Source organism: Lissotriton helveticus, chromosome 9, assembly GCF_964261635.1.
Source record: "Lissotriton helveticus chromosome 9, aLisHel1.1, whole genome shotgun sequence".
Lineage (NCBI taxonomy): Eukaryota > Metazoa > Chordata > Amphibia > Caudata > Salamandridae > Lissotriton > Lissotriton helveticus.
In genome coordinates this window covers 18218765-18235272 of record NC_136070.1, presented here as the reverse complement: position 1 = coordinate 18235272, position 16508 = coordinate 18218765, and the positions used below count along the sequence as shown (strand labels likewise).

The following is a 16508-nucleotide window of genomic DNA, read 5'->3' as shown; positions in this document are numbered from 1 at the left end:
GGATCCCTGAGGGCTGCAGCATATCTTATGCCACACTTACAGCCCCACACACAAATTCAACATAGACTTCGATTGCAGGCTGCGTAACATGGCGCAAACCATGAATGAAAACAAAACATGACACTCCTGTGTGCCACGCCAAAGTCACTGCATCTAATATACGCAAGACACCCCTACAGCAGGCCTTGGAGCCATAGACAGGGTGAATTATATTTTATGGGAGTACATATTTGCATGATCAGATATGCCCCTCTGATGTCCGGTTCTATTACTGGTTATTGCAAGTGAGGAGGGAATCCATCTTAAGGTATGTACTGGGCACTGGTCAAAACGAGTTCCCCAGCAACATAATGTCTTAACTGAAACATATGGTGTTTGGTATCAAACACCTCATATTACTAAGCCCACACTGTTTCCCGGGGTGGGTTTAATAATATATGCACCCAGAGGGTACCTTAGAGGTGCCCCCTGAAACTTACCAGCACACTAGTGTCCTGACTGACTGGTCCAGTCCAGCCTGCCACCACAGACCAGTTTCTGACCCCCAGAGGTGACAGTCCACACGCTCAGGAGGTCAGGAACAATGCCTCCTCTGAAGAGAGGTGTTTTACACCTCCTCCAAGCAGTCTGGTAAATTTGCATTCCAAGGCAGAGAGCTTCCAAGTCTTTGGTATGCGAATCTGGCCTCCCTCTCAGGCTAGTTCCACCCATAAGGTGGGTTACCTGATGTGGATATGAAACTTAAAAGTCTGCCATCTTGGTGGTGGCAGAATTAGGGGAACTCTGGGACAGGGTTAATCCCACTTCCCACAGAAAGTGGTCATATAGGGGGCGTAGTGACCCCAGGGGTAAGTAGCCCATTGGCTACTATCCTGCAGTCGCCTAACGCCCCTATATCCAGTATTTAGGGGCGCCTCAGGCACCTGGAAATCAGATTACTGACGACCTAAGAAGGACACTGAAGAGCCGCGAAAAGCAAGGACTCAGGAGCAGTGACTCATTTGGCGTCAACCCTGCCGGCCCGCCTGCTGTTACCAACAACTGCACCAAACTTGACTCGTCCTGCAGGTGCCGTCTCTCCAAAAGCTGGGAGGACTGACTGCCTTCAAGGAAGATCCAGGGTCTTCTGTGGAATAGCGCTGCCACTTCACTGCACCCTGCAGGCACCCAAGAAGATCTGCGAGGAATCTGGACCAATGAAAATCAGACACCGAAAGCACCACTGCACCTGTGCCCTAGGACTCCGAGTTGGGTAAGTAGCATTTTCCGTTCGAGGCACGTGAGCTGTACATCACGTGCTTTGCATAGACTGTACAGCAGTCTCCCCGAAGCGGTGGCTATCCTGTAACTGTTGGAGTTGTCTGAAATAACGTTTTTAAGTACGGCTTGACCCACATTAGCTTGTTGTCTTGCTAACACATCTACACAATAGTGTTTGGTGAATGTGTGTAATGTGGACCATGTTGCAGCTTTGCAGATATCAGTAATAGGGATATTCCCTAAGAAAGCCATAGTAGCCCCTAACTTGCGAGTGGAATGTGCTCTAGGGGGAACAAATCTGAACACACCTGACAATCCACCTAGCAATTCCTGATTTGGAGATAGGATTGCCTTTGTGAGGTGGTGCAAAAGCAACAAAGAGTTGTTTGGTTTTACAAAATGATGTTGTTCTTTCAGTGTAATACAAAAGCGGCACTAGGGACAAAAGCCTGGAACGCCCTACCCACGCAGCTGAGGCACACACAAACAGAACTCACTTTTAGGAGCCTTCTCAAAACATAGATCTTTGCTACCCAGATCATTTAGTGCTATCTCTGATTTAACGTTTCCCTCCCAGCCACCCTTTTTTCTATAATACATCACCAGATGTCCTTTTTCTTTTCCACTAAGCACCAAGATGCTCCTTGGAGTGAACGTTTGCGCTATACAAAAACCCTTTCATTCATTCATAGAGCATTGCCTTTGGACAACTGGTGCGGATACCTGGAGGTGAAGCGTTGGCATTTTGTGCTTTGGGTTGTCGCGAAGAGGTCTATGTGAAGGACTCCCCAGGCTTGGAAGTACGGGTGGAGAACTTGAGGGTGAAGTTCCCACTCGTGGATTTGATACGTCTGCCTACTGAGCAGGTCCGCAATCTGATTGTTCACTCCTTTGAGTTGTTCCGCTAGGAGATAAATGTTGCGGTGAATGGCCCACTTCCAAAAGTCCTGGGCTGAGTGGGACAGTTGGAGAGAGTGTGTCCCCCTGTTTCTGTATGTGATACATAGCGGTCATGTTGTCGGTTCGGACTAACACAGCTTTGCCAGACAGGTGATCTTGAACGGCTTTGAGAGCTAGAAAGATTGCCACGAGCTCGAAGTGATTGCTGTGGAGCATCTTTTGCTGGTGACTCCACAGCCCTTGCACTGTGTGTTGTTGAAGACTAGCTCCCCAGCCAGTGAGGGACGCGTCCACTGTTAACACTGTCTGGAGTCGGGTCTATGAACGGCCGCCCTTTTGATAGGTTTTGTGTGATCCACCACTGCAGAAAGCGAAGAGTACGCCCGTTTACCAACACTAGATCGGGTTAATAGACCTTGAGATTAGCCAGGCAGTGGAACCAAACACTCTTGAAGTGGACGCATGTGTAACCTGGCGAGGGAAATAATCATGATGCAAGATTCCATCATTCCCAGAAGTTGCATAAACACCCGAGCCGGAAGTGACTGAGTGGGTTGAAAGTTGAGAATGAGAGCCTGAATATTTCAAATTCTGGCTGCATTGGGATACGCTAGAGCCTTCGGAGTATCTAGAGTGGCTCCTGGTAATCCTGAACTTTGTTTGGCTGAAGATGTGATTTTTAACACATTGATTGAGAACCCTAGCTGCTGAAGCAGCTGAATGGTTGCTGAAGTGTGCTTGCGACATTGCTGATATGTGCTGGCTTTGATGAGCCGGTCATCCAGATAGGGATAGACGAGCATGCTTTGTCTTCTGAGATGCGCAGCTACTACCGCCAGACATTCTGAGAAGACTCTGGGGGCAGTGGTGACTCCGAATGGGAGTACCTTGAATTGCTAGTGTTGACCTGCTACCACAAGCCTGAGAAATTTGCGGTGAGCCGGATGGATTGGAATATAAAAGTAGGCGTCTTTTAAATCTAGAGTAGAAAGAAAAAAAAGCCCTTTTGCAAAAGAGGTAGTATTTGTTGCAGTGTTACCATGTGGAAGTGGTCGGACTATATGTATAGATAGAGTTCTTTGAGATTCAATGTGGGTCTGAGAGGGCCGTCCTTCTTTGGAATTAGAAAGTAAAAGGAGCACATGCCCGACCCTTGATGTCGTGGTGGTACGGGCTTTATGGCTTGTTTTAGTAGCAGGGATTGTACCTCCCATTTGAGAAGGTCCAGGTGATCCGGTGAAAGTCTGTGCAGCTTTGGGGGAATGTTTGGAGGGTGTTATTGAACTCCAGGCAGTAACCAGAATGGATAACTTGGAGAACCTATTTGTCTGTTGTTATTGACTGCCACTTTTGTAGAAATTATGACACTCATTGTAGGAAGGTAAATCCCTGACTATGGTTGCCCCCAACTTTTTGCCTGGTGTTTTGCTGGTTTTCTGACTTAGTTGACCTGGGACCCTGCTATTCAGGGCCCCAGGCCTACTGCTCTCTCTGTAAAATGGATTCCATGTACCTTAGGTACATATCTAAATTGGATACTGAGCCACCTTATCAGTCCCTGTACAGTGTACCTTAGGTACCCAGGGCATAGGTGTACCCAGGGCCTACCAGGGGCTGCAGCATGTATTATGCCACCCCTGGCTGGCCATCCAAATCTGACACAACTGGCTGCTTGACAGCTGGGGCAAGGTGGTGTAATCACCCTTTGCTATAGATATAGTATACCTATATCTAACCCTAAAAATGGACACACAGATCTCCTATCAGTCACTCCTATGGCAGGCCTTAACAATCCTGAAGGCAGAGTGCTTGGAATCGTGTGAGATGGTGCTCTAGCATGAGCTGAGCCTGTCTGCGGCTTTCGGGATCTATCCCTTAGCCGTTTCCATGATATCGCATACCATATACTCTTAAGTGCATTATAATCCTCGCGGTTATATGCCAACTCTGGTATCGCTTTATCAAAACATGTCGAGTAAGGTGTCATACGAATTGGAATACTAACCCCTCGCCAATTCTGGCGACGGGGTTAGCATTCCACCCTTCTAGAGGGACACGACATGTATGTAACCCCTAACCCCGGTTAAAGTCAGACAGAGCCTTAGCATCCACAAAATGGATGCTGCCACCGAGACACAAGTCTGCCCTCCTGCTGCTGGGAGTCCTCCCAGAGCAGGAGATAAGGACAAAGGGTTTCCTGCCAGGGGCGGTGCCAGCACCGTCCCAGACAGGGTTTTGTGTATTGTAGGTAGGCAGGGCTTTAGAGGAAGGTGACTGCACGTGGCACCCCGGTGCTCACTGTGCATAGGCTGGCTGGAACCAGTTCCAGGGTCACTCCAGACCCTGTGCTGGGGAAAAGCCCGCCAAGGAAGTGGGTGTAACCACCCCCCTCCCAGTCCCACCCATAGGGCAGGACTTAGTCGCATGCCAGCCCCTTTTTACAGGATAAAGGTAGGAACTGGCCCCCTTCCAAATCAGATCATCTTTGAATCCTGAAACAACTTTCCACGAAAGGAACTCAAGACTTCTTCCTAAGATTTCTCCCTTGTGACTAAGGAGTAGTCACCCTGCATCCGCAGGCATCATCTACAGAACACTGCGGTCTGCTGCAAGTCCTTCCTCCGGAATCCGACTGCCCAGCTCGACGAGAACCGGCTTCCCTGGCACCTCTGACCTCTACCTACATCATCAGTCACGCTGAGATTCGTGGGTGTGACGAGACCTCGAGGGACCGGCCATCTTCAAGACTACACGACTTCTGAACAACAAGCCCGCCGAGTGAATTCCTGGTGAGTGCTTTGGGGTCCGAGAAGCCCCCACCCTGAGCAGCTCCAGCACCGAAGAGCAGCCCCCCAGCATCTCCACGATCTGCGTGGGGCCCTTCTGCTTTTTACTGCTCACCGCGTTGTTTGGCTACTAGCCCGCTGGCTTGTGGCCTTCCTGACGACGCCCGACGACATTTCTGCTGCTGGTCTGGTTGCTCCAGACTGGCCCTTGCTTCCCTCCATCGGAGAAGTACCCTGGACCCTCCTGGTCCGCCCAAGACGCCATTTTAGGTCCACCGCGTGGGCCTTGCATTTGCCAAGACTTGTTGCCCAATCCTGGGTCCAGCGACGTCGACAGCAAGAACCTTCGTGGGACAGCTCGCACCTCCATCCTGGTCGCCGACAACGCCTCCTGGTCCGAGAGACTGCAGAGCCCAGCAGCGCCCACTCACCTGACTGCGGTGACTTCGCCCGGTGCCATCCTGGTGCCCACTTAATCACTGGCTAGTGATTCAAGAACTTGGTCCCCTCTGCTTTCAGGTTTTCTTCTTCCTTGATCCAGGCTTGGATCCATCGAACTTTCCTTCACTGGTCGCCTGCCAGCAACTTCTTCCTTCCAGGCTCCTGGTCCGGCAACGAGATCCCCGACGTCTTTTCAGACCTATGCAGCTGCAGCCCCTGGGCTAGGTAACTTCGGCACTCCGGTGTCCCAGCATAGCCTCACTATCCAAGGGTCAGGATCCACTGTCGTTTTCTCCCTACCAGGTCGGGTTCGCCCGTGAACACTAACTTTGTGAATTCTAGCTTCCATAGACTTTGTCCCGCATCCCGCGTGAGAGTGCACACTCTGCACCCGAGTCCCCTGGGCCTCCTAGTAGTAATCTAACGATTCTCTAGTCCAGTCCTAGCGATTCCAAAGCCTATTAGAACTGTTACTTACCTGCTAGTAATTCGCATTCCACTTTTAGAGTATATGGTTTTTCGTGCCCCTCGGGCATTTGTGTATAACGTGCTAACTTAAGTATTTTCGTAAGAGTTTTGTTGTGTGCTTAGCTCCCTGTCTCATAAAGAGCCAGGGTAGTCTTGTTATAAATAAATACACTGTTTATTTTCATAACACTTGTGTGGTGTCCTTTCACTGGGTGTTCAAGGGGTAATGTGATGGTAAAACAGCTGGCTTAACACGCCCTCTAGAGTCTTAGCCTTAGACTGCTCGTATCCATGCTACTAGGATAGCTGGTCTATAAGGTTGACTTACAACCAAACATCAATAAGGGTTGTTTGGACTGATATATAGTGAGCACTAGAATAGTGAGCACTGCACATCAGGCCAACTTCTCACACTCATCCCCCCACAGGTGTTAAGTGGTTGGGGGGGAACTATGGGCAGATCACTGTTTTGTATTGGAGGGAGAGGTACGTGTTTTGGAACCTCTACCTCTGCCCCTGCCGTTGTTTCCTCTGTAATTGGCTCAGAAGAAACCCTCTGAACCCGAGGGCCAGTTATTGCACATATAGGGGGACGCAGTGTCAGAGGAAGTCGGTTTGGATCCTGCTCGATAAAAGGAGCGATGAAAGGAACCACGCCCTTGTGGAGACTGAAGACTCCCATGGATTTAGACACTTTAGTATCCTTCTTCATTTTATCCAATGAAGTGTCTTCCACCGGCCCAAAAAGGTGTTCCTTGTCAAAGGGTGTGTCTAGTATGGAAGTTTGAGCCTCCGGTTTAAACCCTGATATGCACAGCCGCGGGTGTCTTCTTAAAAGAACACTAGTGTTTACGGCTCTGGCAGATGTGCTTGTTTGGCGTCGGGGGCCCTGTTGATTTCAATGGGGATTCTCTGGTTGCAACAAACACTGCAGGCTCGGGGACGAAGATCTTCTGGAGCCGACCATTGGTTGGAGCAGTAAGCTGGGATGCCTGGGGATGCTGGGACACCGTCAGTTGGGCCACCCAAGGCCATGGGACGTCGGGTACAAGGGTGTCTTTAGGCGTCAGGTTTCTCTTACCGGCTCCGGTCGGGGGATCCTCCAGAAAGGGTCTGGAGGCATCGGTTGGAGATTCGAAGCAGGCCAGGGATCACCAGATCCCAGGTCAGGATCACCGGGAGACCTCCTCATGGTGTTGGGCCACTCGAACTCGGGCTGTGGACGACGGGTGCAGATAGGTGCAGACTCGCAGAGTTGGCCGGAGCCAGAGTCTGTTCGTGGGCAAATCCGGTGCTCACAGAAGACAAAGTCTGGTTTGGGAAGGCAGGGCAGGTCCTCCGGGTTCTTAGGGGTTGCTGGCTGCAGGACACACTGAGATGTTGCCGGAGCAGGTATGAGGTTGGGACAGGCCGGTAGGGCTGGGGCCATGTCATTTGTGTCCTCCTCTCTTTCTTTCAGCACAGCTTCTTAGGTCCTTATTTTTATCTCTTCTTTTCTGAGGAGGCTTGGTTCGGGGTTGCCCTAAAATTCTAAATTTAGAGGCGTTACAGGTCGAGACCAATGGGTACCTTCCTTGGGGTGGGTACACCCAAAATTTGGCCACCCTCCAGTGAGAGGCCCCCCCCCCATCTGCAAGATGGTAGGGACTGAGAGTTGTGCTTCACCTCGCCTCCCCCATCTGAGGAGTGGGGCAAACATCTCTCCTCCTAACTTGGTTTTCCTGCCGATTCTCCTGCCCAAAGTGGGGGTCAGAACCGGTAGGGGCCAGTTGCTGGGAGCAGCAAATGGCTGGGGTAATACACAGAGGCATCAAGCCTTTGAAACTTCCCCTTCATGGACTCTGCCCTGCCTGGGGAGGAGGCTTGGCACCTCGTCCCAGGCTTTGCATTGTTTCAGACCCCAGAGAGCTACAGGCTCTCAACCCAGGGGTCCAGAAACATGTCTGGTAGAGGCAGCTAGCGAGCAGCCAATCAGCCTGGACACCAGAGTTAGGTCATTTTTCAGAGGGCATCTCTAAGATGCCCTCTGAGTGCATTGTTCATTAAATCCCACACTGGCATCAGTGTGGGTTTAATGTACTGGGATGTTAGATAACAAACTTCCCAGTTTTCAGTAAAGTTTGTAATGACAAACTCCCAGCACCATATACTCTTAATGACATTATGCACTTGCAATGTCTTAGACTTTGTTTAGACACTGTAGGGGTACAGGGTGCATGCACTTGTACCCTCACCACTGGCATAGGGCACCCAGCTAGAGGGGTGGCTGACCTATCCCAGGGCAATGTGTTTTAGGCAAGACACACAGGGATGTGTGCCATGTCGACTCGACTTTGTTCTGCACCAAAACACACAGCATGCAATGGCAGTGTGTGTGTAGAGGTACAGGGCCTCTAAGGGGAACATGCTTTGCCTGCACCACCACTAAGCTCTGGAATTCCCTTCCTTTATCTCTAAAAAAAAAAAAAGGAACCCAATTTGCTTAAATTTAGGAAGGGATTGAAAACCTGGCTATATTATGGCGCCTCCACTGTAAAATCTATCATATTTATGCTGATTAAGCGCCTAGACACCTCCGTTTATATATAGCGCTATACAAATAAAAAAAATAAAAAATACGGTTGGCACAATAAGTGCTGCAGCTCTTAGAGGCCCTCCCTGGTCACAGTGCCCTTGGTACCTTTTACAAGGGATTTACATCTGGCCTGGGAGTTGCCAATTGGGTTTTGCAACAGTACAGTTTAGGGAAAGAACATAGGCCCTGGGTACCTGGTTGGCAGGAACTCCGGACACACTCAAAGTACATCAACAGTTTGGCAAAAAGTGGGGGCAACCATGCAAAAAGGGGCACTTTCCCACACCTGTAGATTAGACTATTGCACCTCTTTATACGTCTTACCTCTTGCAACAGTCGCAAGCAGTTCAGCATTTTATTGCACGCCTTACTTTGACTCCACCTTGCAGGCAGTGGGTCTTGGCTAATGTTGTTACATTGGCTTCCGATACACAAGCGATGTTTCCTTATGGCTGAGTCTGGTTTAAGAGCCCTCACTAATCGTGCTTCGACCCACATACAAAAATTCATCCAACTATCAATCGAGTATTACGGAGATGCTTTGGAGCCGAGCTAATTTGTACCCCTCCCTCCTGCCTTGTAAGAGCAGGCATTCGAGTCCTCTCCTTTGCCCTGCTTGATTTCAAGCAACGTAATGCTTTGCTGTCAATACTCATGGTTCAATCTCAGAGTCGTCTTTCAGGAAAAAGCGTAAAACTTGGCTTTTTATATATCCTAGGCCAGACTTTGCATAAGCATCCTGTGTCCAGACTCGTCCATGCTGTAGCGCCCGGATGGCCATGTCGGGTAGCAGCTGCGCTTACAAAAATCATGTTAAAAAAGGTTTGCTGATGCGAAGATATTTAGCACAAATATATAATGTGATGTTAAGCTCTAATCAGGTCACATTACATGTTGTGGTCACAACACAGAGCAGAGAACACAACATTCATGACACACACTTTCCATCTGACACTAGAGGAATAGAGCTGAGGGGCGCTCCAAGCAAGGCAACACAAGCGGGAGGACAGCCCCTCTAACTGAGGCAACGTATGCATGAGGACAAGGGCTGGCCTCCCACGGAGGTGTCCGATAGGGATGTCCCCCGCACAGTGTAGTCATGCTCCCCTTCCCCGAGTGCCCAGCTGTGAGTATTTGGTAACCTGGTTTTGGATTTTTAAACGTAGCCGCACACAAATCTAGTGTGTGGGTAGTGGCCTATGTCCGCCCGTTGACCTGAGTGAGGTCATGAACGTCTGGAGGGGCACACCAAGTACCAAGGGGAGAGGAGTTGGCTAACGGCTAGGGCGGTCGACCTTGAATCTGGGGAACCGGGTTCGAGTCTCGGCAATGACACTGAACATCCTGTGATTCTGAGCAAATCACTTAATCTCCCCGTGCCTGACAAAAATGAATTTGTCCTAATGTAATGCAACTGGTGCTATGTAAAGCATTCTGGTACCCGATTCAAGTCAAATTTGCACTATATAAAACTCTGTAAAAAAAAGTGTGTCCTCATTCTAGTGACACTGGACTACCGTCCCTGCTCTGGGGTTAGCACACAGAGAGGGCGTGGCAGTGTATCGTGTTTTGTGAATCCATAGCTGTGATCGCCCTTTTTTATCAGTGGCCCACTCATGTGAATTTCTTCTTTGTGCTAACCCAGATTCTATCGCTAACCTTGAAATGCATGTTATGCACGTGTGTGCGGCGTCTGTGTGGTACATGTATTATATGTATGAGTGACCCAGAGTAATGGAGGCCTGTGGGTTCTAGTTTCGACACCCATGCTCTGTTCGGGAGCATAAGGAGGAGGTGAGGCTGTTTCCCTCACGGTGGTTGTGGATCGCTGGCATTCCTGAAGCTGGAGGGAGGGAGGAGAGCTACTCATTGCAGTGGGGAAAGGAAGGGCCTTCCTCAATTAGAAACTCGATTAGGTCTTCTTGCTGAGAGGAGCTGCTAATTAGTCCTCCTGAGCACTGGCACTTGGTGAAGGGAGAGACTGCAGTCCACGCTGTTCAGAGTGTGATGGTCCTTTGGGCGAGGCCTACTTTTCACTCTCCTGACAACTCTACACAAAGACAGTGTCTTTGGAACACTTTGGAGAGGACACTTGAAATAAGAACCACCCCTAACTAGCCCTGGATCAGAAAATGCAGATGGAAAATCCATATTCTGTCTACTTTCACTGAATAAAAGTGGGAGCCACTGACTCACTTGTTCCAGTTCCAAGTTCTTATTGACCAAGGAATGGAGCGCTCCACAGAGCATTCAGAGGACTGCTCTACACCCAGAGCTGGTGTCTGCCTGACAGCCAGCATCGCAGAGATGAACAGACATCACCCTAGAGTCTTGAGGGGCAGGAAGAAACTATTCCCCAGACGTAAACACCTGGCAGTCCGCCTGCCGTCAGAGAGAAGGAAGAGGCTGCCAACCCTTAGGAGGTGCGACTGTCCAGGGAGGGGCGGAAGCAGCTTGAACCTAAATGGAGTGAGGAGCCATCTGTGCAGGAAGGCTGAGGAGAGCGATCTGAGTTTTCAAAGGACCAAACAAGTGGTTCAAGTAAGGAACCGGTGCCCCAAAGAACAATGCCACTGGATCAACAGAGTATGTCCGAGCGAACTGTCCTGCTGCATCAATGAAGTGTGCCAGAGAATATTGTGCTGGTGCAACAAGGCCTGAGCTGACTGTGCCAGCAATGGACTGTGCCCGTTGGTTGGCTTACACTGCCCCAGAGACGTCACCGAAGTGGACCGTGACCCATCTCAGTGGACGCCCTGAAGAGTGCTTGCCAGGAGCTAGAAGCTTGCGTCTATGCTGGAGCCATGCAGACCTGCACAGAACCCAGGCATCGGCCTCCACTTCTGCCTGCTGAGGCCGTAGCCTGAGGACCGCCATCCGACGAGCCTCTTCCCAGAATATGGAGCGAGCAGGAAGAATTATGCAGATTCTTGCTGGAAGCAATCTGTTACCATATGGTACACTGACAACCGTGCCGCAAACAACCTTTGCCATGTCTCTATTTACTCTCGCCTATGTGTACCCTGGATGCCCAGTCACCCAGATCAACCAAAGAGCACAGTAAATACCACCTGGCTACCCTGGTCCAGCCACAGAGAACGCCTGGCCACCCAGATTCTCAGAGGTGCATAATGAATGTTCTGTCACCCGGCAGCATAGTCAATGCCTGTGCCAACATTGTTCACTATCCCACAGAACTCATCACCGAGGCACTCTCATGAGTACACTGAATGCTGTGGTACCCACACCATTTTTTTTTAACAACAACAGTGGTCCCAAACATAAGGAATAACACGAAAATAAAATATAGACAGAGTCAATCTATATTTCCAGGACAGACATGTCCAGCCGGACAGGGGTCTTCCAGAGTTTTTACTCAAAATTTATATATTGAAATCACATACAAATACCATCCAACAATCAACCAGAGTGGACAACAAGCCTGTGTCCAGTACTGACAGAGCGAGTACAAGAGGTGATGTAGACAGCAGAGAAGGGCTTTGTAAGGCAAAACAACGTAACTCTATCAACAGTACAGTTGTACAGAGTATAACACACATGCACTAGACATTTCAGTAGTAATCACAATTCAGTTCAAGTGCATAAAAGGTCCCACACCCACACCAACCCAGGACAATTGGGAATGCCGAGCTAAACAGGATCACTCACTATCCCACCGAAATACCCAAGCCACCCGGACCAGCCCATGCACACACTGAATCCCCGGCTATACTGGGCTTCCAATATCCATAATTAATTCCTGCCCACCCAGAAGCTGGGTATGCCTACACACCCATCAGTACATTGAATGCCTGAACACCATATGAGACAGATTCTGCACACTGTCCAACACAACCTACCCCTCCATCTTCCTTTGCACTCTTTCTTGGTACACCAAGACTCCACCAGAAGATTCAACGACACATCAGAAAGCGCATAATACACTGCCTGTACGGTCCTCAGAGAACACCGTGAATCCCTCGTCCCAACCGCACTCATCCCACCCTGCCACATTATCTGTCCCTCAATGCCCCCATCAGGAATGGTCACTCCCCTCTTGAGCTCCTATGCCTAGATCCCCAGGCGTGTTGGTACCTTCTTGGTTAGGGAGTCGTCGGAGTCGGACGGCATTCTGGTGGAGACGTGGAACATGACCTCGACCGTAGAGGTTGCGAAGTACGGCGTGCTGAGCCCCGAGGTTCGGTTTTTCTGCAGCCCCCCAAGGAATCCACAGTGATTGGTCAGATTTACCTACAGGAAAAGCACAGAAACAATCAAAGACGATCCACTGACAAGCACCGCGCCGCTAGCGATCAGTCACTGGGGGTCAAAACGTTGGTTCAAGAACAAAATGGTCTGGGGGGAGCCCCGGAGAAGAAACATCAGGATCAAAGTGGGCTCCATATCAATCTTCCAGATGCTCAAGACTTTATTTTCAGGAAATCCAGGGTAATTATGATATTTCTTATTTTCCGTTATTTCATTATACTTGTTTCTTGGAGTTCGCCCAAACATATTGTCCACCAAACCCAAATTGTATCCCCAACTCAAGCCCTATTGCTATCCTAAGGTCTCTCCCTTACTCCAACCATAATCCTTAATTTGTCTCTCAGCACAATCCTTACTTTTATTATAACTCTAACAAGAGCCCTAGTCCTCTCTCAAGCCCCATCCCTTCACCTGTAACTCACCCTAAACCTTACTTTTATAGGAATTATAACTGGAGTCCTATTCCTAAAAAAAAAGCTTGTCCGAACACGTACCCTAATGCAAACCCTTTTCATAATCCTAAACCCTGCCCGTAATCTAATCATGAAACCTAGGATTAACAATAAAAAGGTAACCTTTACACTTCTTTTAATTAATACTTATTTTGGGTCACCAATCCCATAAAACAATTCAGAATTATACAAGAATGAATACTTTTCAGCTTAGTTGGATCCAACTCCAATGAATTTGCCTTCAATGATTTTGGAGAGCCATTGTTCTGTTTAAAGGGTTTCATACTCCCAATGTATTTAACCCTGAAATAGGTCACATTCACTTACAAGAATCACAACCAGTCAACTGGGACGTACAGCCCTGACCATCAACCCACTCACAACCCTAGCCTCCCGACCAGCAACCCACTCACAACCCTAGCCTCCTGACCATCAACCCACTCACAACCCTAGCCTCCTGACCATCAACCCACTCACAACCCTAGCCTCCTGACCATCAACCCACTCACAACCCTAGCCTCCTGACCAGCAACCCACTCACAACCCTAGCCTCCCGACCAGCAACCCATTCACAACCCTAGCCTCCTGACCATCAACCCACTCACAACCCTAGCCTCCTGACCATCAACCCACTCACAACCCTAGCCTCCCGACCATCAACCCACTCACAACCCTAGCCTCCTGACCATCAACCCACTCACAACCCTAGCCTCCCGACCATCAACCCACTCACAACCCTAGCCTCCTGACCATCAACCCATTCACAACCCTAGCCTCCCGACCATCAACCCACTCACAACCCTAGCCTCCTGACCATCAACCCACTCACAACCCTAGCCTCCCGACCATCAACCCACTCACAACCCTAGCCTCCTGACCATCAACCCATTCACAACCCTAGCCTCCCGACCAGCAACCCACTCACAACCCTAGCCTCCCGACCATCAACCCACTCACAACCCTAGCCTCCTGACCATCAACCCACTCACAACCCTAGCCTCCTGACCATCAACCCACTCACAACCCTAGCCTCCCGACCAGCAACCCATTCACAACCCAATCACTGTGACCAAAAACTCATTCACAACCTCATGCTCCGTACGAACACAGGCAGGCCCATCTTACTGACCAACAACCCGTTCACAGCCACATTCTACTGACCAACAACCCATTTATAACCCCCTCATTGTGACCAACAATGCAGGCAAACCCATCTTACTGAACAATCCCTGCACACAGCCACATTTTACTAACCAACAATCCATTTGTAACCCCCTCCTCCTGACCAACAACCCATTCACAACCCACACACCTTGATCCACTCAGCATTCAGAGGCATCCCTGATACACTGTCCCTACAGTCCTTAACCGCATGCGCGCTAGCGGTTTTCCCGCTGCGATTTTTAAAAACCCGCGTTACGTGACGAGCTCAGCTCGTCATCCGCGTAGCGCAGGTTACGCCCATGACGAGCTGAGCTCGTCATGAGCGTAGAAGGGGTTAATGACAGAGCGGCACAACACTGTGCAGCTACATACACCAGTCCCAAACAGGAGGACGGTATGACACCGTGCACCTAAATATATCCGTCCCTAATGGCAGGGTGGCAGTACATTCCATTTACATACATCAGTCCCTAAGAAATGCGTTACTTACCTGTAACTGCAGTTATCCAGTATTGGTGTCTTTCATAGATTCACATGCCTGAATCATTCCCGGACTCCCATCTCGACGACGGGGAATGATTCAGGCATGTGAATCTATGAAAGACACCTATAATACTGGATAATGGAAGGGCACACAACACTGACCTGATTACTTCCATACCCAGAAGCAGTCTCCAACAGAGGACACAACACTGGCAAGCTGCACACACCAGTCTCTAAAGGGAGGGCAACACGACACTGTGTCAACATACACCAGTCTCTAACGTAAGGTTGGCACGACACTGCACGTACATACAACAGCCTCTAACGGGAGGGCGACACGACACTGGGCAGCTACAAACACCAGTGGCTAATGGGAGGGCGACAATACTGCATCTACATACACCAGCCTCTAAAGGGAGAGCAGCACGACACTGCAGCTACATACGTCATATGCTAACGGCACAACACTGTGCATCTATATACGCCAACGCAGGGCGTCTGATCTCACCCATTCAGCATAAATACCACCTGCACTTGGCACTGGATCATGCACTCACCTCCCAGCCGAGGCCAGCCACAAAGTCCTCATAGGCCTTACTGCCAGCAGTGTTCGAAAGGATGGACAGCTTGTCTTCCTGGCCCGCACCCACATAGAACACAGCAATCTTATGCGTCTCCCTGCTGTAAAACAGACACGTATCATTAAAGCTCCAACAGAAGGGATGGGTAACTCGCTCTGCCGCAGTAAAGGGATGGGAATCTGACATTACTCCACCAGCTGTGATGTTTAGCAGTGAGGACTAGTGATTTACAAATCCACTATACAGCCTGGATCACCGATCCCCCTTAAAAGGGTTCACCAATGCAGATACATAATACATTTCAATGAGTGAATACATTTCATGGGCAAGTACCAATGTCATGCTTCACAGCACAATAAAACCACCATCAGCCCTCACCATTGCCTGGAATCCAGGTTCCTAAGCTCCCGGAGCAGCTTCTCGTTTTTCTTTAGAAGATGAAAACTTCTCCTAGAAGAGAAAGATTCAAAAGAACTGGTAATAAGACAGCAGAGGGTCTTGGCGGCGCGTGCAGACAAACCATATTTAGACTGAAAGAGCCGAGCAATTCTCTGTTTAAAAAAAAAATAAAAAATCAGGAACAAAACCAAAATGTAGGGAATACATATAGAAAGAAGTACCACAGAAATGTGAATCAAATGACATTTACATTGTGGTAGGAAAAAATGTTGTACTAATATTAGTTGTGACTGCGATGAAATAGAGCCTGCTTATATTTACTACCCTTGCACATTTTTTACACCTTTAATCACATGTTGCGTAGATGAGAGATTTTCATAAAGTTATTAGAGACTGAGCAATCTATAGAGCCCAAAACACATACATAAGTTAACCTTCTTTTGTTTAAATATTTCCACCAGGGCCATTAAACGTATTTTGGAGTTTTTCAGTTGGTGGCTAAGAAAACTTAAATAATATTCCTGATTCCTTATTTAAGTGTGGGCATTCAAAAGCATGTGCTTCCATTTCGCTAGAAAACCATTTGGACATCTTGGACAGTGACTGGAAATCAAAAGGAATATTTATCATGCGTGAGTGGGGTATAATACAGCATCCATTTATCCAAAATTACACCCAATGAAAATTAAAGCTACAGAATGCAAAATAAGAAAAATGATTAATTTTCAAC

The 16508-nt window shown here is 49.0% G+C and overlaps 1 protein-coding gene across 4 annotated transcripts in view; it reads right to left on the bottom strand.

Annotated features, from left to right (window-relative positions):
- Positions 1-16508, bottom strand: part of RALGAPA1 (Ral GTPase activating protein catalytic subunit alpha 1) — a 575362-nt gene that overhangs the window by 161754 nt on the left and 397100 nt on the right. For all 4 annotated transcript variants that reach the window (XM_078659361.1, XM_078659359.1, XM_078659360.1 and 1 more), the window contains 3 exons: positions 15758-15829; positions 15356-15479; positions 12526-12681 (listed from right to left, as the gene is read on the bottom strand). In XM_078659361.1, coding sequence (XP_078515487.1) covers positions 12526-12681; positions 15356-15479; positions 15758-15829 — 352 coding nt within the window. The remainder of the gene's footprint in view (positions 1-12525; positions 12682-15355; positions 15480-15757; positions 15830-16508) is intronic.